The 26,151-nt window shown below is 42.3% G+C and overlaps 1 protein-coding gene across 1 annotated transcript; it reads left to right on the forward strand.

Annotated features, from left to right (window-relative positions):
- Positions 1 to 241: 241 nt before the first annotated feature.
- Positions 242 to 24,535, forward strand: LOC140528125 (E3 ubiquitin-protein ligase TRIM47-like). The gene is made up of 7 exons (XM_072645631.1): positions 242 to 327; positions 9,470 to 10,163; positions 19,513 to 19,608; positions 20,240 to 20,473; positions 22,355 to 22,517; positions 22,851 to 22,913; positions 23,846 to 24,535. The coding sequence occupies exons 2-7, from the start codon at positions 9,573 to 9,575 to the stop codon at positions 24,397 to 24,399; spliced, it is 1,701 nt and encodes a 566-aa protein (XP_072501732.1). The 5' UTR covers positions 242 to 327; positions 9,470 to 9,572; the 3' UTR covers positions 24,400 to 24,535.
- The last annotated feature ends 1,616 nt before the right edge of the window (positions 24,536 to 26,151 follow it).

A 26,151-nucleotide genomic window follows, 5' to 3' on the forward strand; every position in this document is an offset into this window, starting at 1 on the left:
TTCGTTTCATGTGACTTCTCTAAGTGTTTTGTTTAGTCCCAGCAGATCTTGCTCCTGCGGACAGGTTTTGGAGATAAAAGATGAAGCAATAGAATTATTTAGCTGACCAGTCCACTTTAGGATCTTTGCCAGCATGATTGCCATCCTCCCCCTGCACTTCCTCACCCCACCCCCACTTCCTCCTGGGCACCAACTGACATCACAGGGAGAATTCAGGGATTGGTGAGGTTTGAATTGTGAAGTCACCAAGCTGAGCCACCCACAATCCCCCAAAGCAGAAGGGTAGGCCTTGGTAGGGAGACCTCAGGGCAGCAGCTAAAGGGAAAGGTAAGAAGGCAGTGCTCAGGTTTAAGGAAAGGTAAAAGTAATGGGGACACACTACTATTGGGTGCCCCCCAGGGGATCTGGATGACTGTGTGTGCCTTGAGATGCCATCCCCCCCAGCTGTTCCTCTCCCTGTCCAACCCAGAGTAAGGGGCTGGGTTCCATCACAGGTCCCAGGGGGTCTGCCTCTTTTCAGAATGCAAGGGAATTCTATGTAATCTCGACTTTTCAATTCAGTTCATTTCAAACATTTATTATACATTGGCATTCTGAGTGCCTGCTCCACATCTGTGTATGTCTCATTTCCCACCATCTTGGGATGAGATTATTGGGATGAGTTCCCATCACAAATAGGAATTCAGGCTTACTGAGAGAGTGGAGCACCAGGTGTTCAATGACCAAAAGAACCAGCTAGAAGTCCCTGCTGCCTCTGCCCACAATCTGCATGTCCAGCTCACCTGGGTTTAGAGGGATCAGCAACTGAACCTTATAGCACCTGATGATGCTCAGTCAGCATGGCACCAGAGAGGAAGGGATTCCCCAATTAACTGGTTCTTCCCCCATTTTATAATTGGTAGGCTCCCAACACCTACTCCCTTTATCCTTGAGTTGAGACAAATAACCTTTCTTCCTACTTCTTTCCAGACTCTCATCCCTATCCACCTCAGTGCTACCTAAGGGTACCACCCTTATATCCTCTGATCTTCTGTAACTCTTCTTTTGTTAAACTTCCATTCACCGTGGATCCCCCCAAATCCTCTCTGTCTTTTGAGGCTAATGGAAACTTGACTCTTCAGAAGACACAGAATCTGCAATATGGGGCAGTACTCTTCATATGTTGTTCCAGAGAGGAATGGGTCCATTCCTTGCTTCTTGCCGTCACAGACCAGCACCCTACAACCTCTTCTACTTTTGAGTTTTACTTCTTCCATCTTCATCACCTAGTCCAGATCTTTGTTGCAGTCATCGGCTGACCTCCAGACCATTGTCTCTCCTTTAAATTTTTATCTTATTTTTATTGATATCTTTTTAAATATCACATTCATATCTGAAGATATCCCTCCCATCCACTATTTAGGAAACTATCTCTTCTTTATGTGTGGGTATACATATTTACATATATTCTATTTTATGTTTACCATTAACAAAATTCTATTTTATCTTCCTATCCCTATTTTATCTATTTTATCCCCTTCACCACCACCATTTTCGGTGGGGGGTGGGAGGGAACCAGAACTCTCAACAAATAAGGATAATCAAGCAAAGCAAATTCCGAAATCGGCCATGTTGAATACATATCTGGGTGTGTGTATGTATACACATACATGTATGTATGCAGGATCAGAAAATATATCATTCTGTAGTGTGCCTGTCACCTCTATTGGGAGACGGGCAGCATGCTTCATGATCAATCCTATGGAATCATGACTGGTCATTGTGTTTAATCAGTTCTTAAGTCTTTCAAAACTGCTATTGAAAATGTTGTTACTACATAAGTTGTTCTTCTAGCTCTGCTCATTTCACTCTGCATCTCCCTAGGTTTCTCTGAAATCATCCCTTTCATCATTTCTTACAGTACCATAGTATTCCTTTATATTCATAGGCCATAATTTAACCATTCCCCAATTGACTGGGGAGCCATCCCTTGTAACAGATTTTTTTTTTTTAAAGAGGGGGAAAAACTTATCAAAATGAACCAAGACATCCACTGAATCTGTCAGCTAATGGTATAATCTATAACTATAGTTAGTAATCTCACTTTTGCAATGAAGGGGAAGTACATTTTCTTAAATCTTAATATTTTTCCTACCATTCAATTTTTCCTCCTTTCCATTCACAGTACTGTAGTAATTGTGAATATTGCTTTCCTGATTCTTGTTTACATTTGTCCACAAGAATTCATATAAGATTTTCCATGTTTCTGTGAATTTTTCATATTCATCATTTCTAATGACATAGTAATACTCCATCACATTCATGTCGCACAGTCTGCTTGGCCATTGCCCAATTGATGGTCACCTACTTGTTTCCGTTCTTTGCTACCGTAAGAAATACTGCCGTGAATATTTTGGTGTACATGTAACCTTTCTTTTTGCCTCTAATCTCCTTGGGGTACATGCCCAACAGTGGGATCTCCTGAGTCAAAGGGTATGGGCATTTTAGTCACTTTTTAAAATTACTTTTTGGAATAGATCAATTCACAGCTCCACAGAGTGTAAGTATACCTACTCTCTATGACCCCTTTAACACTATTTCCATCTTTTTTCATCTTTGCCAACCTGATGAGCCTCTTTTTTTCTACTCTTATTACTAGTAATTTGGAGAACTCTTTCATATAGTTATTAATCATTTGCAATTCTTTTGAGGATGATTTGCTCATATCCTTTAAACCATTTATCATTTGAAGAATAACTCTTGGCCATATATTTTGTTCGTTTCCTATATACTGGACAGCAGTGCCCTATCAAAGATAATCGATGCATTTTCCCCCAGTTAATTGTTTTTCTTCTTACCTTGCTACACTCTTTGTTTATTCAAAAATTTTTCAATTTCATGTATGCTCTCTCCTTCAAGGAATTCCTAATACATCTCAAGTCTTCTTTTCACCCCAAACCCTGCCCTCCTACTCAAGAACATATGTGTGTGTGTGTTTATCTGTGTGTCTGTGTTTATGTTGCTGTCCCTTCAAATACCCTGTCTTCCTACTTTAACTCCCATTAATGTACATCTTCATCCCACGTTATCCATTTACAGGGATCATACCCTTTAAGTCACCATCACTTACATCCACTGTACTACCTCCATAATCCAGAACTCCCAATTCCCCTCTCTCATCATAACCCCCACCCCTCTCCCTCACTTCCTAAACCTATTTCTTTTCCTCACCATCACTTCCAAACCGTCCTTGCTTGTTTTTCCCATCTAAATCTCTTCTTTTCTGTCCTCACTTTCCTTCCTTTATGATCTTGATCTTATGATTGTACAGTTCAATTATATACTATTATCTACCCTCAAATTCCTCCTTCCTTTACCTCATCATCAGTCATAACTTGTCAAACCTCAAACCTGGGTAATCCCCACTAACTATCTAAAGCATCAGGTGATGTTGATTGCTAATAGGAAAAGTTAAACACTGGTGTGTACCAGGTATACAACAAAAATTTAAAATAAATGTATGCTTTTATTTTTACATCACCTCGGTTTCACCTTGTACTTCCCCCCTCCCTTTCCCGGAGTGCCCTCCCTTATAACATATAATCTTAACAGAAAAAATGAAAAGAAGAGGAAGAGGAAGGAAACCTACACCCCTCCCCCCCCCACCCCCCCCACCCCCCCCCCCCCCCCCCCGGCAAAACCAAACAATACATTAGAAAAAATAACTATTTGCAATGTTCTACACCTGTTCATAGAACTTCCCCATCTTCACCCTGTACCTCTGCAAAGGAATTTAGGGAGGTGTCATCTAACTCTTTGAAGGCACCATGTTTGTTTTTTATATTTTCATAAGATTCATTTCCAATTGTTTTGTGATCTTTTCCTTTGCAATGCTGTAGTCTTGGGTGTGTTTTCTTGACTCTACTCACTTTGCATCAATAAGTCTTTGCATGCATCTATATCTGTATTCATCATGTTGGCTGTTTCTTACAACACAATAATATTCCATTATATTCATGAACCACAATTTTACACTACAAATTTATGCTTATCAGCACCCTGACTGCTGCACCACAGCCCTGCTTTTCTTCCTTGATTGACTCCTTATACACATTCTCCAAACCTTTTTTCCTCTAAGCGTCCTTAGCCTCAGCTACTGCTCTTCTCAGTTGTTTTGGGCGGTGTCTAACTCTTCTTGACCTCATTTGGGATTTTCTTGGCAGAGACACTGGAGTGATTTGCCATTTTCTTCTCCAGTTCATTTTTATAGATGCGGAAACCAAGACCAACTTGGTTAAGTGACTTGCCCAGGGTCACATAGCTAGGAAGTGTCAGAGACTACATTTGAACCCAGGGCTTCTTAACTCCAGACTCAGCACTCTATCCACTGCATGATCTAGCTGCCCATCTCCTTCTCAGCAGAGGACCTCAAATCCAACTTTACTTAGAAAAAAGAAGCTGTATGTTATGATTCCCCTCTTCTCTCCTTACTATATGCCTTAAAATTCCTCTGCATCATCTCTCATTCTCCCCTTCTTTGCTCCAATCTCTGAGACAAAGGTGGTCCTTCTTGCCAAGGTCAATACCTCTTTACCTGTGCTCTTTTTAAAAAATATTGATTCTACCTCTGACGCTGGGCAGGCTTCTCCTTGCCTTAGGCAACCCCCTAAACCTAGTAAATTGGAAATTAGTCCTAGACACTGGCTGGGGCTGTTGGAACTTTACTGTTGGTATATATTATGGACAGGTGTATTACTAGTTATCTTCCCATTGGATAGTCTCTTGTTAAATGATTGATGCCTTCTCTAATTTGGGAAAGCCCAATTTGGAGGGGGAGAGGGAAGACAGATATTGTGGTGTATCTACTATAGTTAGATTACTGGTGAAAAAAGTGATATACTTTGATGTTATATCACCTTGATTTTTTTTTTTATCTTTACCTAGAAAGGTGATTTTAAAAGAAGGGGAGGGAAAGCAGTTAAGCAAAACTAATCAACACATCAGCTGAGTCTAATAGTATATATAATGTTCCATACCCATAGTACCCTATCTCCACAAAGTAGAAAGAGATGTGTTGGGTTTGTTTTTTTTTTTTAAACTTCAGGGCTGTTTGGCAATTATTATTATGCAGTGTTCACTTTCATTTTTGTTATTCTTCTTCTGATTTGCATTATTGTAATCCTTGTAAATGTTGTTTTCCTGGAGGTGCTTATTTCATTCAGCATCACTTCATCTCGGTCTTCCCATACATCTCTGAATTCTTTATAGTCATCTCTTCTAACTACAATCTGTTGAGTCCTTCCCCAACTGATTGGCTCTTACTATTTTTTCCCCAGTTCTTTGCTGCCAAAATAAAGGGCTATTGTGAATATTTCAGAATATATAGAACCTTTCTGTTTTTAATCTCCTGGCATATGCTTAGCAGGGGGATTTCTGGGCCCAAAGGGTATTGATATTTTAATAACTTTTAAGCAGTTCCAAATTACTTTCCAAAGAGTTAAATTAATTCTCAACTCTACCAACAGTTCATTGGTGTGTTTCTCTTTTCAAAGATTTATATACTCTTCATTCCATACTTTCTCTATTTCTGAGAGCCTACGCCCTCAATCATTCCCTCTCATTTTCAGTCTCTCCTTCTGCATGGCTTTCTTCACCTATAAACATGGGTCTTCTCCATCTTTAAAAAACCTTCATTTGACCTAGTCATTCCCTCAAACTGTCATTTTTTTTTACCCCTCCACCATTTCACAGCATTTAGCAGTGAATGGCAGTGCCTATACCATAATAGCCATTTAATAAATGCTGATTGATTGATTGATTGATTGATTTCACAGCCAAGTTCTCAGAGAAATGTATATTCTTTACTTCCATTCCCTCACATCTCACCCTAACTCCTTTCAGTCTGGCTGCTGACTGACCCTACCACTAGTGTAAAACTGCTCTCTCCAAATTCACCAGTGATGTCTTCCTAAAATGGCTAACTTTTCAATCTACTTTTAACCATTACCCACTTCTCCCTCCCTTCTCCTGAATGCTGCATCTGCCCTCAGGCTCCAAGGAGACTGCTTAGCTCTGGTTTTCCCTCTGTCTGACCATTCCTTCTCAGCCTCCATTGCTGGATTATTGGATCACTGTCCTTCCCAGTAAATGTGGATGTCATTCAAGTTCTCTCTCTGTTTCCTTCTCTTCCATTCTCTCCCTCATTCTTCTCTCTCTCTCCTCTCCTCTCCTCTCCTTTCTTCCTCATTCTCTTCATTTTCTCATTTTCATTCTTTTTCCTCCTCATTCTCTCTCTCATTTTCTTTCTCATTCTCTTTCTCCCTCATTCTTATATTTTCTTTCCCTTTCTTTTCTCTTCTCATTCTCTTCTCTCTCATTCTTTCTCCTTCATTTTCTCATTCTCATTCTCTTTCATCCTCATTTTCTCTTTCTCTCTTCCTCCCTCATTCTCATATTCTCTTTCTCTTTTCCCCACTTTCTCTTTCCTTCTTTCTTTCTTCCTTCCTTTCTTCCTTCCTTTCTTTCTTTCTTCCTTCCTTCCTCCTTCCTTCCTTCCTCCTTCCTTCCTTCCTTCCTTTCTTTATTTCTTTCTTTTTCTTTCTTTCTTTTTTCTTTCTTTTTCTTTCTTTCTTTCTTTCTTTCTTTCTTTCTTTCTTTCTTTTTTCCTCCCTCTGTAACACCAATGTGATACACATAACAGCCACTATGAATATGCATACATATTTCCAGGGTAAATTCACAAAGTATAAATAACTCTCTTCCTCAAAGGCAAAACCAAAATATGTCTTTGAGATATCATTCGAATACCAGGAGTTCTCTATGACAAAGAAATATCGGGTTCTGTTCAAAACCCCCACCTCCCAAAAAAAGATTTCTTTATATCCTCAGTTTTGTAATTCTTGTTGTTGAGTCATCTCAGTGGCATCCGACTCAGTGACCCCCTTTGGGGTTTTCTTGGCTAAGAGAACATAAGTGCTTTGCAAACCTTAAAGCAGTATATGAATACTGTTGTTCAGTCATTTTCATTCCTGTCTTGACTCTTCATCACCCCACTTGGGGTTTTCTAGGCAAACACAATGGAGTGGTGTGCCATTTCCTGCTTCAGCTCATTTGACAGATGAGGAAACTGAGGCAAACAGGGTTAAATGATTTGCCCTGTTATACAGCTAGTAAGTGTCTGACATCACATTTGAACTCAAGTTTTCTGTACTCAAGGCGCAGTGTTCTGTCCACTCTGCCACCTAGTTGCCCTTATATTTTTTATCCTGTAAGATATCAGTGAAGATTCCTATCCAGGAGAACAGTAATATAATGAGACGTGCCTTAGGAAGATTATTTACTAACTGTATAAAGAATGGACTGGAAAACCAGGGGGAATGATTACAGGGAGACCAGTTTGTATGTCTGTTTCTGTGTGTGTGTGCCCGCGTGTGGTGGCTCAGGAGGAGAAAGTGGAGCTGGTGACCTTGCACAGACAGCGCCTCACTCAAAACAAAGTCGCGTGCAAGTCATGTCATCATTTCTGTCATGGCATGGTCTTCTTTGGCAACGAAGGATGAACACAGTATGAGTCTGTGTGTGTGTGTGTGTGTGGATGTGTGCACGTGTGTGTGCACACATATACACAGTATATATGTATGTATATATGTGTGTATATAGTGTATATATTACAATATTAAGAGATACAGAAAAACTAAATTAGGGTGGGGGCCCTGGGCATGCAGAGAAGAGAGAGATATAACATTCTCTGAGCAAGGGTTTTTTTAAAACATTTAAATGATTTAACTCCTTTCCTCTCCTGAGATGGAAACAGAAAGTATGCCGATAAATATTTAATAAATAAATGCATGAAATGTTTTTATGTTTAACCTGCATTATGATTCACATTTTCTCCATCACTTTCTTAGTCTGAACAATCAACAATAACAAAATCGACCAAGCTCTGACTGGCAGCATTTGCCCATTTCTAAGGTGTAAATACTCATACTGAAATTTTACCACCAGCTCTCCAAAGCTGGTGCCAGCTGGCTTCTTTGGCACACTTCTGTTCAGTTCAATTCAGCAAACATTTTCAATGCCTCATATTGGCAAGACAGAGCCTTGGCTGCTTCATTGCTCCATGCACACTGTGCCTATTTGGCCATTGTTAGTCTCAGAAATTAGGAGGCTCCGGCACTGCCCTTGCCTTGCATTGTTCATCTCTTGCTTCCACTGGCTCACTGGGGAAGTAGGGGCCAAGGCTGGGCTCCAAAGGACGTGAGTCCTCGTCCCTGCCCAAGTCTCCTACTACCTGTGTCATCTTGGGCACTTAGCTTCTCTAAGACTCAGTTTCCTCATCTGACGATGGGGATAATCATAGTCCCTATCTCACAGGATGGTTATAAGAATTATTGAGACAACATACATACAGTGCCTTGTGAACGTACTAGATAAGCGCCAGTTGCTGCTGTGACTGTTATTACCATTATCTGCCCAATAGCCTGAACATGGAGTTCAGTCTTTGGGGCCCTGGACCTTGGAGCCTTTATCCAAAAGCAGTAGAGGATCCTGGATTTAGAGTCAGTAGGGACCTCAGAGATTTCATCACTTCTCTCATTTTACAGATAATAAAATGGAGGGCCAGAGATTAAAATGGGATTTAGCCAAGATCACACAGGTAATCTTACAGAGCAGAGGCAGAATTCAAAATTAGGTCTTATGATAACAAATCCAACACTGTCACATGGGAGGCCTTTGAGTATCAGCTTGGATTAGGCGGGGTCTTCTTTGCAGTACAGAGTGCACAGGGCGCCAGGCCTGGAGTCAGGATAACTTGTCTTTCTGAGTTCAGACAGTTACAAGCTGTGAGACCCGGGCAAATCATTTAACCGTGTTTGCTTACAATTCCACCTCAGTAAAATGAGCTGGAGAAGAAAATGGCAAACCAATCCAGTATCTTTACCAAGAAAACCCCAAACAGGATCACAAAGTCAGACAAGACTAAACCAACTGAACAACTACAAAATGGTCCTCTTACTGCCTTTTCCTTAGGTTAGGCTTCTCTTTCCCCTTGGTGGTCTAGAAAGCTGAATAGATTGACTCATCCTGTAGGGTAGTGGTTTCAGTTTGGGAGTGGGCGGTACATATTCTACTAAAGGGAATGAAAAACTCATCAGGGGGTACAGGGAATATTTGGTAAATTACAAGTCTTCTTGGTCTTTAATTATTGAAATTAATTTCTTTATTTTATTTCTATGGGTATGCATAGAAAAATCTAGATTTTTTTTCTTTTCCTATTAGGGGGTCCGGAAGGGTTTACTGAAAACTTAGAGGTCTAGGACAGAAAAAAAAAGCTAGGAACCTCTTATTTTAAAGGTTCTCACTAAGACAAGGGCTGTTGACAGAGAAGCTACTCCCCAATCCCCACCCCCACCTTCCCCACCCCAGCCCCTGAGCAGGCTACATTATTTGTCTCCAGTATGACATCTCCTTCTGCTTTTCCTTTGCCCAGGGCCCTCCCAGGACTGAATCAAGCATCACATCCCTCTGACCCACCGTGACTCAACCCTTGCCCTCATCCCCTGCCCCCTAAGATCCCACAAGCCCAAGTCAAGATGAGTAACAGCAACAGCCTCTGCATCTTTGAAGACCGGGTCCTATGCCCCATCTGCCTGGAAGTGTTCCGCAACCCAGTCACCACAGCTTGCGGGCACAACTTTTGTATGAATTGCCTCCAGGACTACTGGGACCACCAGGCAGCCATGGGGGAAACACCTTACTGCCCCCAGTGCCGGGAGGTCTTCACCTCCAGGCCCCACCTTCGAAAGAATGTCATCCTAGGAGAGATTGTGGCCTGTTTCACCCAGAACCAGACCCCAGCGCCAAACAGAGCAGTGGCCGGGCCTGGAGATATCCCTTGTGATTTCTGTTCCCCAGAAAAACTCAAATCGGTCAAATCATGCTTGCAGTGTGCCGCCTCCCTGTGCGAGAACCACCTTCGCACGCATTATGAGGACCAGGTCTTTCAGGGTCACCGTCTGCTAGAGCCTATCTGGGATCTCAAAGCGCAGCTATGCCGCAAACACCGAAAACTTCAGCGGCTCTACTGCCGGACCGAGGGTTGCTGCGTGTGTGGGGCCTGCCTGTTGGAGGAGCACAAGAATCATGACACCATCCCACTGGAGGAAGAGCGAGCGCGCAAGGAGGTGAGGGAGGAAGGCTGGGGAAGAGGGAGGCTGGCTTTCTTTGTGATACCTACTGCTCCACTGAAACCTTTTTAAAAAGCACCATAGCTGAGGTCATCCACATGGGTGGAGGAGGGCTCAGGGTCAGGGAACAGCTCAAGAAGGCAGACCTGCTCCAAACTTAGGGCTGCCTGATGACTTTGGGGAAGGCCAGGGAACTGGGACAGATCTGACTGTGGGAGCCTAGGACCTCTGCATTCCTCCTACTGGCTCCAGCTACCTTCTCTTCCCACACTCCCTTCTGTTGCACCCAGTTGTTGTCCCATCAGCAAAGTCCAGATGGCCACTCTGCTTTCCCCATCCCTGAGAATGATGCTTCCTAGCTCTCCCACACTGGGATAAGCTCTTGGGGCCTCAGCAAAGTTTAGATTTTAATCCATGCCAAGACTCTGTTCCAACCTACAATGATCATCAGTCTTTTAACTCAGCTATAATATAGTCATAGACTCTCTGGTCTAAAATAGAGCATGAGAATTTGTTTAATAACAATAATACTAGCCGGCATTTTTACAAGGTGTCCCAAAAGTCTTAATGCAGTTTTAAGATTTAATAATTTCAGAAGCATAAACATTACACACAAAATGCATTATATGAGAGTACAATTATTTAAATTTCTTATATACTTGTTTAGCTTTGTAAATTTTGTATAATAAATTTTAAATTTAAGTTTAATTTTTAATTAAGTTTAATTTTAAAGTTTAATCTTAAGAAAAATGACACTTTCTATTGCTTGGCCACCCCAGTCCCATGATCTATATCTCTATTAAACTTTTTCTTTTGGAACCATATCAAAACTGTGCTATATGCATTTATGCTTTATAATTTGGATAATCTTAAGGCTAAGATTACAAATGAAGTACTTTTAGTCCCTGAATAGAAGATGATGAAAGTTTTATGAAGCCCCAAAATTGACTGAGAACAAGATTTTTAGCACAAGATGGAGCTTATGTCGAATTTTAATAATAGATGTATCAATATCTTAAGATTTTAGATAATTAACCTTTCAAATGTGGCTTTTTATAAGTTTATAGCATTAATATTTCTGAAGTTACTAAAGCTTTAAACTCCACAAAGACCGTTGGAATGCCCTGTAGAATGTTTCAGTATTGACAAATGACTTTACACTTATTAACTCATTAGATCCTTGCAACAACCCTGTGAGGTAGGTGCTAATATCATCCCCATTTTATAGATGAGGAAACAGAAAGATTAAGCTATTTGCCCAGGGTGAAAAAACTACTAAGATTCAAACTCAAGGTCTTTCCGACTCCAGTTCCATGCTCTAACCCAGAGGCGGGGAACCTCTTGCTTCAAGGCCTTTTAGGTCCTCAAGTACAACCTTTTGACTGAGTCCAAGTTTTATAAAACAATTCTTTTATTAAGGGGATTTGTTCTATGAAGTTTGGATTCAGTCAAAGGGCCTTACTTGAAGATCTAGAGGGCCGGCCACCTGTGGCCTTGGAGCGGCAGGTTTCCCACCCCTGCTCTGAGCCATTAAATCACCTGCCTCCTTCATTCTAGTTAGTCATAGAATCAGATTCTTGGAGGTCACCTTAGTTAAACCTCTCACTCCTACAATGAAGGGATCCATTCTTCTTTTTTCCTTTTTTTTTTTTTTTTTTAGGCAATCAGAGTTAAGTGACTTGTCTGGGGCTGTATTTGAACTCAGGTCTTCCTGTCTCCAGGACCCTTTATTCTATCCATTGCTCCACCTAGCTGCCCAGAAGGGATCCATTCTACAACAAGCTTAGATGGAGGGCAGGAAGGGGTAGTATCCAACCCCTGCTTGTTCACTTCCAGCGATCAGGCAACCTCCTACCTAGCGAGGTGACCCATTCCATTTTCAGACAGCCCTCTCTATTAAAAAAAATTCTTCCCTATATTATAATAGCTAGCGGTGACAGCTAGGTGGTGCCAGTGGATAGAGTGCCAGGCCTAGAATCATGAAGCCTTATCTCCCTGAGTTTAAATCTGGTCTCAAACACTTACTGGCTGGATGATCCTGGGCAAGTTGCCTAACCCTGTTTGCCTCAGTTTCCTCACCTGTCAAATGAGCTGGAGAAGGAAATGGCAAACCACTCCAATATCTTCCAGTATCTTTGCCAAGAAAACCCCAAATGGGGTGGCAAAGAATAAGAAATAACTGAAAGCAACTGAACAACATTTATATGGTGCTTTAAGGTTTGCAAAGCAGTTTTCTCATTTTATAACATATATTAATATATACATGCGTATATGCATGCATATACGTGCATAATATATGTGTGGAGAGAGAGAGAGCATGGCCCACATCAGCGTATGTATATGTGTGTGTGTATATATACATATATATGCACATACACATATGTATATATACATATGTATATTTATGTATATATGTGTGTATATGTATGTATGTATATGTGTGTGTATATATAGATATCACTACACAGTCATATCTATATAGTTACATCTAGTTAGCTATCTACATCTATATACCTATATCTATTTCTATATCTATCTATTTCTGTCTGTCATCTCTAAAAACAGAGGGCATGTTCAGAATTGTTATATCTTGTTTCTGGTCAACTCCATGAGAACTTTGGAGCCTCCTTCCAGGGCAGCACAGAGAAGACTGAGCCCTAGAGTTGTGTCTTGGTGTCCACCCTACCCCATCCAACAGTGACTGCCCCAGTTAAATGAAGGGCTAGCTTCTGGCTTGGCCTTCTGGACTTTAATTCTGCAGCTGGCATTCAGTGAAGGAAAGGCAGGCCTTTCTCCACCCTGGGCATCATGGCTACTGGACCCACAAGACAGCTAGGGCAGGAGGCTCAATGAGGTTTCAAACTGCCTCTTTCTCCTGTGTTTCCTTTCCAGAGTAGATGACTGAGCAGCAATCTTGAAATGGATGTGTGCAGGATAGAATGGGGCCTCTGAGTTCAAGAAGTCTTGGAAGCCTTTTTGATTTCAGCATCCACAGGAGTGGTGGTGGCTGATGGCAGGGGGAGGTTCTACATTGGAGAGCATGGCCACTGAGAGGAGGACTGGCCCAGCCCTGGCCATTTTATCAGCAGATACATACCAGAAGTGTTTTCAACATGGCAGTACTAGGGTGAAACCAAATGCTTGCCTAGTAGCTGTGCAAATTGTTTTGTTTTGATGAGGTTTACGTATCAGCTTTCTAGCAAGTTGTAACAGTAGTTATATGTTAAGTTACTGGATCCTGTTCTGTTAATATACACTTGTGTCTTTTATGTAGAGTATTTTTTGTGTATATAGTAACAAATTACCTGATCCATACTTGATCCATATTGTGCACTAAGTATCTTTTTCTCCCCACTTTTGGGAGAAACTAAGACATAACTCAAGAAATAAACCAGTCCAAGAAAGGTGGGGGGCTTAATGAGCCAGAAGTTGTAAGAAAAGAGAGCCCTCTTTTATTGGAGGCAGGCTCCCCCGAGATTGAACTTGGTTCTTCTGCATGCCAGGGCATAAAATAGAGAGTGGTACCAGCCCATCAGCTGCCACCACGCCTGTGGATGTTGCCACCACTGAAATCAAAAGACTTCCAGACTTCTTTTTTAAAAATAATATCTTATTTTTCCCAATTACATGTAAAGACAGTTTTTAACATTCATTTAAAAAATTTTTTGATTTTCAAATTTTCTCTCTCCCTCCTTCGCCTCCTCCCTCCCTGAGAATGGTAACCAATCTGATACAGGTTACACATGTACAATCACGCAAAATATATTTCCGTTTTAGTCTTCTTGTGAAGGAAGACACACACCCACAGAAAAAGAAACCACAAAAAAGTAAAGAAAGTGAAAACTAGTGTGCTTCCACCTACATTCAGACTCCCATCAGTTCGTTCTCAGCTTCCAGACTTCTTGAACTCAGAGGTCCCTTCCAGAATGGGATACATCCATCTCAAGGTTGCGGCTCAATCAACTACTCGGGAAAGGAAACTCAAAAGAGAAAGAGGCAGTCTATAAGTCCGTGTACTAGCTCGTCTCATTGAGCCCTCCACCCTAGCTGCCTTGTGGGCTCAGGAGCTATGGTGCCAGGGTGGAAGAAGGTTGGCCCTTTTCCCCACCTCCTTCACTGGAAGTTCTAACTGTAGGATGCCACCTGGAGAGCTGAAGTTCAAGAGGCCAAGCCAGAAGCTAGCTCTTCATCTAGCTGATAGAGTCTCTGTTAGAGGGAGGAGGGAAGATTCCAAGGAACAACTCAGAACTTGCCATTTCTGCAAAGAGGCTCCAACGTGCTCGTGTGGATGACATAACTGAGAAAAGGCAATTTTGAGCATGACCCTTGTTACATCTACATTTAAACAAAATTTGCCTCTACACCTCCTGAGTCCTGAACTCTGGAATGACAAAGAATAAACCCAGCAGCTTTTCTAGCTGCTATAGCCCTTTTGATCCTTGAAGACTGCTCTCATGCTCTATCTCAGACCTCTTTTCCCCAGTCTAAATGTTTCCATTTCCTTCCACAATTCCTCCAGATTCCTCAGCATCCTGGGTACCCTCTTCTACATACACTTTAGTCTATTCCCCTCTTGAAGTGAAGTGTCCAGAACAGGACAAAAAATCTAGAAGTACTCACTCCCCCCATCATATTTGTTCCAGAAGACAAAGGGACTCAGTCATTTACTTTGCTCTTAAAACTCTTCCTCCAATAGTTTGCAGTATCTTATTCCTTTTTGGGCAACCACATCACACTGTTTTTTCATGTTCAGTTTGAAGCCAACTAAAATCTCTCAATCTTTTTCAAAGAAACTGTTGTTAAGCCAGGTCTCTCCCATCCTGTTACTTGAGAATTGTTTTTTTTAAGCCTTGGTAGAGGGAACCTTATGTGTATCCTATTCAGTACTGCATCATCTTGTTAGTTTACGTGCATAGTTCTGACCTCTAGAGATTTGATGGGGAGGAAAGAAGAGAGGCAGCTTTGATGAGGTAGATGGGAAACTGGCCTTGAAGTCAGGATGACCTGGGTGGTTCAGTCCCATCTCTGACAAATACAAGTTGTGTGACCTAGACATGTGACTTAATTTCTCTGTATACCCAAACCACTGCTGGAGCAGCCAGGCAGTATAGTGGACAGAGCACTAGACCTGGGAACAGGAAGACTTTGGGTTCATAATTCTGTCTCACTTACTAGCTGTGTGATCTTGGATAAGTCACTTAACCTCTATCTGCCTGTAAAATGAAGATAATAATAGCACCTACCTCCGGAGTTGCTGTGAGGATCAAATGCGTTCATATACGTAAAGTACTTTGCAAAACCTGGTATATTTGTTTTTCAGTTGTTTTCAGTCACATCTGACACTTCATGACCCCATTTGGGGTTTTCTTGGCAGAGAAACTGGAGTGGTTGGCCATGTCCTTCTCCAGCTCATTTTACAGATGAGGAAACTAAGGCAGAGTTAAGTCACTTCAGCTCATTTGACAGATGAGAAAACTGAGGGAAACAGGGTTAAGTGACTTGCACGGAATAACACAGTGTATCTGAGGCTGAATTTGAACTCAGGTCCTCCTGACTCCAGGACTAGTACCACCTTTGGTGTAGCCCTTCAATCAGCTATGATTTAACCTACCTAACTCAACCATCATCCAGGTCACATTCATCTGTCTTGCCAAAATTATAGCAGATTTTGTTGCTCTGTTAAAATGCCGATCCAGTTTGTCCAAACAATTTTTCCATGTTCCACTCAGTTAGTAATACTAACAGAAAGGATGACTTGTTCATAGTGAACTCACAATGCTTCCTGTTATGACGTTTCTTTCCTTTCTAAGTGTTCGTGAACTGTCCAGTTAATAATTCAGTCTAGAGTTTTTCCAGTGGATTGACAACAATCGAATAGTTTCCAGGATTTAATTTTTTCCCCTGTAAAAAATCAGAACATTCACCACTTCTGTTCTTTACACATCCTCAGAGACCACTAGCAGTAATTCACCAGTAACCTGTTCAAGTTCGTTCAGTTTTCTGAAGTGTAATCCTTTGGAGGCTGAATTCATATGCTCATTTAAAAAATTATTTTTATTTTCTGTTACAAATTCTCTCACTCTGACCCCTCCCCCACCAAATGAGATGGTAAGAAATATGATACTTCTTATACATAGGAAGTCATGCAAAACCTTTCCACATTAACTCGTGTTCAGTAGAAAAAAAAAGGCAAGAAAAACAAAGAAAAAAATATGTCTCAGTCTGCATTCTGAGTCCACCAGTTCTTTATCTGAAGATGAATGGCATTTCTCATTATGAGTCCTTTGGAGTTCTGGTGGATCATTATATTGAAGAGTTACTAAATTTTTCACAGTTGTTTATCTTTACAATTTTGCTTTTACTGTATACATTGTTCTAGTTCTGCTCATTTCATTTTGCATCCATTGATACAAGTTTTCCTAGGTTTTTTCTGAAATCATCCCTTTTGTCATCTCTTGGCAGATAAGTAGTGAAGTAGACAGAGTGTCAGGCCTGGAGTCAGGAGGACCTGAGTTCAAATCGGGCCTCAGATTTATTGATTACTATTATTTACTACCTATTTATTTAAATATACTATTATTTACTTATTAATTACTGACATTATTAGTATTAATACTGTTATCAGATTACTATCAGTGTAACCATGGACAAATCACTTAACCCTGTTTGTCTTAGTTTCCTCTTCTGTAAAATGAGCTGGAGAAGGAAATGCAAACTACTCCAGTATCCCTGCCAAGAAAATCTCAAGTGGTATCACGGAGAATCAGGACTGAAACAACTCAACAACATCATTTCTTGCAACACAACAGTATTCCATCACAATCATATACTACAGCTGGTTCAACCATTCTCTAACTGAGAAGAACCAGGGGCACCTAGGTGGCATAATGGATAAAGCATCAGGCCTTGAATCAGGGAGACAAGTTCAAATCTGACCTCAGAAAGTTTGACCTTGGGCAAAAGTCACTTAACCTTGTTTGTCTCAGTTTCTTCATCAGTAAAATGAACTGGAGAAGGAAATGGCAAACTACTGCAGTATCTTTGCCAAGAGTCAGACACAACTGAAACAACTGAGAAGATCCAGTTGGGAAATTGCCTCAGTTCCAATTTTTTGTCACCACAAAAAGAGTTCCTATAAATATTTTTGCACATATGCATATGCTCATTTTAAGGCACAGTTACTCTTTTAAAATCTCCTCACCTCTCTTTGGCTTCAGTTTCCTCCTATATGTATTTATTCTTACCTTTTCCAGTCTGAAGATTATTCTCAATAAAAAAACAGAAGCAATGTAGGAATTAAGTAGTTTTGCTTCCTTTAAATCCTCTGTTAACCAAGAACCTCTTAGTAATAGTCTAATCCATGTCTTATGACTCTTGATCCAAACATAATTAAATATCTGTATATATATATAGCAGTACCTGGAATCCATGGATAGTGATCCATGAACTTGGATGGGGAAAATAATTACATCTTTATTTGTACTAACCTCTAACTGAAATTTACCATTTTCCTTCAATTATGAGTTTTAAAAAAATATTCTGATAAGAGGTCCATAGGCCTCATTAGACTGCCACAGATGTAATACAAAATAAAAATTAAGAACCTTTGGTCTATATGGCTAGGAAGTGAACCTGAGATTTGATTTGGAATAGGAAGTACTCTACTGATGTAAGTCAGCACTGTCTTTGTAACTTAGAATCTTAGCTGGCCCAGGCACAAAGCTAAGTGATTTGCCCAGGGTCACAAAGCTGGTGTGGGTCCAGACAGGCCTTAAACTCAGGTTAGGTTGTTCTGGTTTTGAAGGCTGACTGTCCATCTACTATGCCAGGCTGCCTCTCTACCCTTTTTAAGGTTGAGAAAACTTTGATTTCCAGGCCTAGATCTGACTTCTTGCTTCCCAAAGCACTAGGTCTGAAGATAGGAAGAGAGCCTAGTGCTGTGCAGAGCAGCATGCGGGCCCTGGGCGTGCTAGACAGAAGTCAAGGGAGAGGGAAAAGAGCAGCTTGATCCCCTCCATTGAGATATTCTGGTACTATGTGTCGTTGCTATATGACACTGAAGCATTTTTTTTAGAAGGGAACTCCAATAATCTCCTTATCTCACTGATTGACTATTCAGTGAGATACTATTCATTGACTATTCCCTCCAATACTGCTTATTATAACTCATCCATGTTTGCCCATCTCTGGCCCTGTCTCTTGATTTTGGACAGGGGTTCCACTCTTGACAAAAAGGCTCTATTAGCTCTGAAATCCATCAGCAGCTCTGAAATGCAGTGCAAGCTCTTTTTTTTTAAGGCATTGCCTTTTGTTTTTATTTTTAATATAAATAAATACAAAAATATATTTATAAATATTTTATTTATATTTACAAATTTATTTATAACAACAAATATAATGTACAATGCAAATTTATTTATAAATATAATTATAAAAGGAAATATAGATTTATAGATTTACAAATATTTTATGTATATTTATATTTGTTTATAATACATATATAATATATAAATATTTATGAATATATTTATATAAATAAATAAGAATAATATAATTAATTTCTTTTTCATTTTCAACATTCATTTCCATAAGATTTTGAGGTTTAAGTTTTCTCCCCCTCCTTCTCCCCTCCATAAGACTGCATGTAGTCTGATATAGGCTCTACTTATACATTCATATTAAACATATCTTCACATTAGTCATGATGTAAAAATGAAGTAGAACCAATAGGAGAAACCACTAGAAAAAAAAACAACACAAGAGAAAAGGACAAATAGTATGCTTCCATCTCTATTCAGATTCTTTCTCTGGGTGTGGATAGCATTTTCCATTGTGAGTCTTTTGGAGTTGTCTTAGATCCTTGCATTGCTGAGAAGAGCTAAATCTATCCAAGTCAGTCATTGAACAACAAGGATGTCACTGTGTACAGTGTTCACCTGGTTCTGCTCATTTCACTCACCATCAGTTCATATAAATCTTTTGAGGTTTTTGTGATGTCCACCTGCTCATCATTTCTTATCGTACAATAGTATTCCATTACATTCATATACCACAACTTGTTTAGCTATTCCCTCTCTCTCTCTTTTTTAAGGCAATCTGGTTAAGTGACTTGTCCAGGGTCTCATAGCTAGTAAGTGTTTACTGGCTAGATTTGAACTCAGGTCTTCCTGACTCCCAGGGCCAGTGCCTCTATCTATCGTGCCACCTAGCTGCCCTAATGCAATAGTTCTTAGGGGGAAACAGAGCAATGATTTTGGCAACAGGGGGAGAAAAGACAGAGCCATTTGAAGCCTGACAGACTTCTGAAGGGGATGACTTCCTCTGTATCTCCTCCCCTCTGCCCCAGGTAGAAGTCCGGAAAGTCCAGGCCAATGTAGAGAACCAGATGTTGATCATAGCATCTGACAGCCAGAAGCATCGTGGTCGGGTAGCTTTCCTCACGGTAAGGTTGGCATGTGCCCTTAAGCCCAGACTTCTAGGGTGTCCCCTGGGACAGCCCACAAGTCAGGCTGCAGTGGGGATGTGAGAGGGCTTAGAAAGACATGCAAGGAATCAGCATCTGTCTAACACATCTACCCCTGACTTCTCAGGGTGAATGAAATGGTTTGGAGTAGGATGGAATGAGATGAGATGAGATTGGATTGAGATATTGGGATAGGATAAGATGAAATGGGTGGGATGAATGGGGATGGGATGAGCTAAATTAGTATGGGGATGCGATGGGATGTGAAGGGAAGGGAAGGGGAAGGGGAAGAGTACAGGTAGAACTCATTCCCAGAACCTAACTGAAGGGAGTTAAGACTCCTTGTTTGGATTCCCAATTCCATTGCTAGCTTTTGGCCATGAGGACACCTTGGGGACAAAGCCCATGAATTAGCTCTAGATCTAATATACTGTCCAAATCACTGGACATTTGCCTTTCTTTCCCTCACTGAAGAGGGGCTTACCTAGTTGTGGGACTGAGGGAAGGGTCTTGGCTCAGGTGCTGGGAGATACCCTGTGCCATATGGGCACTCCTACTCTTGGATCTCCAAGGAGAGGGGAGGTCAGGGATTCTTTTCTCCTACCTCCAGAAACTGATCCAGACAGTACGAGAGGATGTAAACCGTTGTTTCGCAGACATCGGGAGGGAGGTAAAGCGACTGCAGGTGAAAGTCTTGGAGTTTGTGGAGAAAGAGGAGGCAGCTGCCCTGGGTCAGCTGGGCAGCTCTATCCAACAAAGCCACAGTCGCCTCTTAGAACTAGAGGGTGATAGTGTCTGGCTCCGGAGCCTGCTTACCAACCAGAGTGACCAGCAGTTTTTAGAGGTAGGAGTTCCTCAAATAATACTACCCCTTAATCCTACCACTAACCCTTCCCCAAGCCCTGCCTAGGTCTGATAGTAGTAGAAAAGCCACTGCAATAGGCATCAGAAGCCCTGGGTTCTACTCCTGTCCTTACCCCTGATTTGCTCTACAAACTTGGGCAAGTCACTTCATTATTAGGATATGGAATCAGAGGACCTAAATTAGAATTGTAAGTTGTACCTATATTACTTACAGGTAGTAAGGTAAGTCTTTCTAACTACTTCCAGGTAGTACCAGTACTCCTTACAGGTAGTAAGACAAGTCTCTTACCCTTCCTTGAGCCTGAGTTTTTCTATTTGTAAAATGAGTTTGGGTTTGAACTAGAGGATCTGTAAATTCCCTTCTAACTCTTAAATCCTATGATCCCACAATATCTCTGGGCCTCAGTTTCCTCTCTATAAAATTTAATTCAATTCAACAGGCACATATTAAATACAGGCAAAATACATAATAGAGATAAACATGGTACCTGCCCTCATGGACTTCACAGTCTACTTGGATGGTATGACATACACAAATAGTTACAGTATATGTGTGTCTATATGTATGTACATATAATGTGTATACACACACACATACAAAAAAACCCTAATACATTTGTACCTAAAAGAGGTACAGGCAAAGTTCTATGGAAAGGAAAGTCATTACCAACTTGGTAGTAGAGGGTGAGTTCGTTAAGGAATCTTCTTAGAGAAGATAACCTTTGAGTTATGTTTGAAAATGAGTGGGAATTTAGCTGGCACAGGGAAGATTAGGCACAAAGAAAATTAAAGGGTTACACTAGAATGACCTCTTTTCACATGTAATCTTAGAGGGATCCATGTTTCTGGGTTCCCTCAAATCTATGCTCCCTTCCTTGTTAGCCCAGATCAATGAGTCTATTCCCTTGATCATCTTTTGGGTAAAGTGATTAGTGCTGTGGGATGAGCTTTGATGGCTAGAAACTAGAACAAACTCTTACTCCAACTTCCCCAACAAGGTGGAGTAGAAAGAATGTCATACTCAATCCCCTTGTACAACCCTCAACTCTCCTTCTGTTGGAAATTTCTTCCCTCATCTTTCTACTATATCAGAGCAATAGGTCAACTTCCTATGAGAGTCAGCTAAGTAGATAGTGTTGGATTTAGAGTCAGAAAGACCTAAATTCAAATTCTGCTTCAGATATTTACTAACTCTGAGGAGTTACTTAACCCCTTTGGGTCTCAGTTTCCTCATCTGTACGATCAAGGTCAAGCCTTGGCCCCTAAGATACCTTCCATTTCTAAAGAAAGAATGTGATACATTAATGGCAGAAGATCTCTTCCCTCTTTAAATTTTTGATCAGTGTGTCAGGTTCTTTCTCAATAACTGCCTCAGTCATACCAGGCCAGGTCTGGAAGGTGAGATGGAAGAAAATTGCTCCCTTCTTCTCCAGCATGAATTCTCTTTCCTAAAGTGGAGGATGGATTTGTAAGCAGTTACATTCTTGTCATTTCCTCATCCTGGATAAAACTGTATTTCTTAGGCCCTCACTGAGATCAAAATACCAAGAAAAGAACCATTTTAAAATGATTCCCAAGCTCAGCAGAAAAAAAAGTGGTCCCTCAATGACCCACCCAACTAGTTCATTGCTTAAACTATGTCCTGCCATAGATGTGGCAGTACCCTGAGCTTGGAGCATTTGCCAAGATCATAAAGGAGAAGGGCAGGTAAGGAGGGAGAGAAGGGAGACAGCATGGGAGTAGAAAGGCAGGCAACTTGTGCCCCACCTCCCTCCCTGCCACAGCTGCCACCCCCAGGGCAGCCCGAAGCTCCCAGATTCCTCTCCCTGGGTCCCTGGCCCCAGCCCATCCCACCTCCTAGGAGTTCCCGAGGTTGAAGCGGTTCCCAGCCTGCACAGAATCACTGCTGGGCACCACGTGTGAAGAAACAAACAGCTTTCCTCGGCTCTCGGAGATCCTGGCTGAGCTTCGAGCCCAGCTGGCTGTGGTGGGCCTTCGCTTTGTCAACCAGCTTCTTCTAAAGGGTGAGTGTCAGTCAGCCTGGAGGGCTTGATGAGAGCTGGGGAGAGAGTGGAGAGGAATTAGAGACTAGGGATCATTTGCCTGTATCTTTCCTTCCCCACACCCAACTAGCAGGAAGAGAACTTGGGGAGAGGATAAAGAGGCTGAGGGGAACTTATGTTGTTCATATTTTGGTGGGGAGGCTGGCCTCAACCGTGGACCACTCTTGTCTAGTAACCTGGCCACTTGTCACTGGGAGAAACCAGCTGTTGGGAAGTAGTCTGAGGCTATTCTCAACTGAGGTCTACATCTGAGCTCTGCTTCTACATCTACAAGAAGATCTTTATCTCCTCTAGGAATTAAGATGCGTTCCTATGAGGTGTTGCCCCCAGCTGTGGACAGGAAGAATCTACTGAAGTGTGAGTCCCCGGTCCTGGGTGCCTTGCCCTTTGAAGGGGGATGGAAGCAGCAAGGTGCATTGGGGATAGGGTTAGATCTGATGTGAAAGGACCTGGGCTCAAATCCCAGTACTGCCACATATTATTTATGTGATCCTGAGCAAGTCATTTAACCTTCTAGACTTCCACTTCCTTATCTATAAAATGAGGGAATTGGATTAGATGATCCCTAAAGTCTGATATCCAAAGTCTGACTCTCCCATTCCATCACCTTTCACTCTCACCTCAGAGACCCCCACCCTCTAGAGGTAGCATTCCCTGATTAAGCAAGTAGGGAATGTTCCCTCTATCTACATAGGAACATAGTTCTGCATCCCAGTTATTTCTGATTAAAAGATTCTATAAGAAGAGCATGTCTATGTCCTCCCCTGAGCAGGACAGGGAGTGGACATAGCAGTTATCAGGGGCAGCCCCTCCATTCATTCCCTACACCCCTGCACCTTCTCTCCAGCTAGACATGAAATATGTGCCCATCTACAATCTGTCAGCAGTCAACAAGTATTTACTTATTAGTAAGCGCTTACTGTACACCGGGCACTGTGCTAAGCCGGGAGTTCCTTCCTGTAAGGTCCTGGCCAGGTAAAATCCTAAGCCCCAAGATCTCCCACTGATCTGCTAAGGTAATCTAGGGGAATCCCATCTAGTCATTCTTTTTAGACTGAGGCAGGTAGTTCGAACGAAGAGGAGCTTAGGGGCTCCCCAGAGAAGGGGTTCCCCAGGAGGAGGGGACTTTCACAGGTGAATGGAATTACCCTCATGCAAATGAAATGCAAATCAGCACAGCTTCTTTTCTCTCCGGAGTCCAGCGCTCCGGGCTCTCTTGGTCCCTGGTCTGCCGCGCTGTCCCTCCCCTCCTTCTCCTCTCATACCCCCCCACCCGTCAACCCCACCAGGTTACTGCAACTTGAACTTTGACTCAGCCACGGCCAGCGAGGAGCTGTTCCTGTTCAAGGAGACCCACTCGGTGCTGAACCTGGGCATCCTCCTGGAGCCCTACGCCTCGGGCCCCTTCCCGGGCTTCAACCAGTGGCCCCAGGTGCTGTGCACTCAAAGTATGGCCGAGGGCCAGCACTACTGGGAGGCCGAGGTGTCCAACTCCTGGGTCTGCGTGGGTGTCACGTACAGCTGCAACCCCCCGCCCAGCGGGCGACCCCGGCGCAATATTGTCTACCTGATAGGCCGCAACAGCGCCTCGTGGTGCCTGGAGTGGGACTCGCTCAAGTTCTCCGTCTGGCACAATAACACGCAGACCGTGCTGCAGGGGGGTTACTACCGCACCATCGGCGTGGCCCTGGACTACCCAGCCGGCTGCCTCTCCTTCTACGGCGTGGCCGGGGGCATGAGCCTCATATACCGCTTCCTCACCAATTTCCTGGAGCCACTTTACCCGGCCGTCATGGTCAGCAGCGGGGCCTCCATCACCCTCAAGCAGTACCCGGAGTCTTAACTGGGCGAGGGCCGGTTGGAGGGAGGGCCGCCCCCTCCCCACGCCGCCTCACGCCGCCTCCCGCCGCCGCCGCCCTCTCTCTTGGCCAAGGTCTCAACTACAAATAAAACTGGATTCTATCTCACTCCAAGGACAACAGTGGTGGAAAGGGATTCTTGGAGACTGGGGAAGTTTCGAGGGCAAGAAGACAAGTAGGGAAGGCTGAAAGGGCCAGGAAGAGTATCCAGGGGATGTTCATCATCCCCGCCCTCCGCAACACTCACTTTGACTTTTAAGCACCATGCACCAAAGCCTAGGCAGAAGGGAAGTGATAACAACTCGTATCACTACCACCATCCCTCCCCTTGCAGATGGTCTCTCAGGAAACTATGCCTCAGGTAGACCCTCTGACGTCCTTAGGGCTTCCTTCTCCCCACTGAGAAGGAAGTTCAGTCCCCATTAGCCAGAAATTACAAAGATGCTCCTAGAGCTTAGCTCAGCAGGTATTGCAAGCCAACCCTATGCTAGTGGGCCTCAAGCTCTGGGAGAGATCCAGGCCAGAGTTAGGCTGCTGTGGAAAACACAAGCAAGTCTACAGAGTGGGTATGACTTGTGATATAACTCTTCTCAGCTATCACCATTCTCATCACCCAGATTCAAAGCCAGAGCACAGTTAGTTAATAACACTGGCTGTCAGGTCCCAGGAAACCAGCAGATTTTTGAAACTACATGAGATTGTTTCAGATTGATGAGGTTTCTAGGGCCCTCAGCTAAAGGATGAGATTAGGAATGAGGGATACTGAAGGGCCTTCCCTATCCTGGGAACCTGTCTTGGGTCTATCTCCCAGTTGAGGGTGTGACTGCTATGATTTTTAGGGAAAGCCCCTGGAAGGCTGAGGTGTGCCGTATACTAGATTATTAGGTTCAGACTAAGGCTGAAGTGGGTTTCTAGAGGGTGCAGTGAGGACAAAGAAAATTACATAACTTCTATAGCTAATAGGCTTGACAAACTATAGAGGAATATCTAAAACCCAACCTCAGACACTAAGGAGGTGATCCCGTGGCAAGTCACTTCACTTCTGAATCTCAGTTTGATTCATCTGTAAATAATTAATTATACTTTCAATACCTATTTTGAAATGATATGGAATGTAAGTTTTTACTGTACAACCCCCTTATTTTACAGAGGAAGAAACTGAGACCCAGAGAGGTAAAGGGACACAGCTAATAAGGAAAAGAATCAGGATTCAAACTGAGAGTTTCTGACCACAATTCTAGTATTCTTTCTACCACGCCATGCTATCTAGTCTTGCCACAGATTCAAAGATAATTGGGTGGATACAGGAGTCCAGGACCAACTGAGCCCATGTCTCCATCCCCAGTATCCCGTCACACCTCTAAAACATACAGAGTATTGACTGACCCTGCTGTGAAGTAGAGTATTCAATGCCAAGCTCACACCTCGTTCAGAGACTCCACCTTATTGTTTTCCCCAAAAAGAGGCGAGGTAAATTTCAAGGCTACCCTAGAGCTATATATACTCTCAGCCTTGCCCACCCTACATCTGTCTAAACATTTAGTGGGCTTTTTAAAATTTTTATTTTACTTTAAAAAAGAGAGACTTCTTATGATAGCTTTTGTTTATATGTCGCAATCATTTCTGGAAATATCTTACCTTCTCCCACACCCTACTCTTCCAAAATTAAACCCTCCTTTGTCAAAAGATAAATATTTAAGTAAACCCTGTCGATGTACATAGCATTTTGCCCTAGC

This window comes from Notamacropus eugenii, chromosome 2 (assembly GCF_028372415.1).
Source record: "Notamacropus eugenii isolate mMacEug1 chromosome 2, mMacEug1.pri_v2, whole genome shotgun sequence".
NCBI lineage: Eukaryota > Metazoa > Chordata > Mammalia > Diprotodontia > Macropodidae > Notamacropus > Notamacropus eugenii.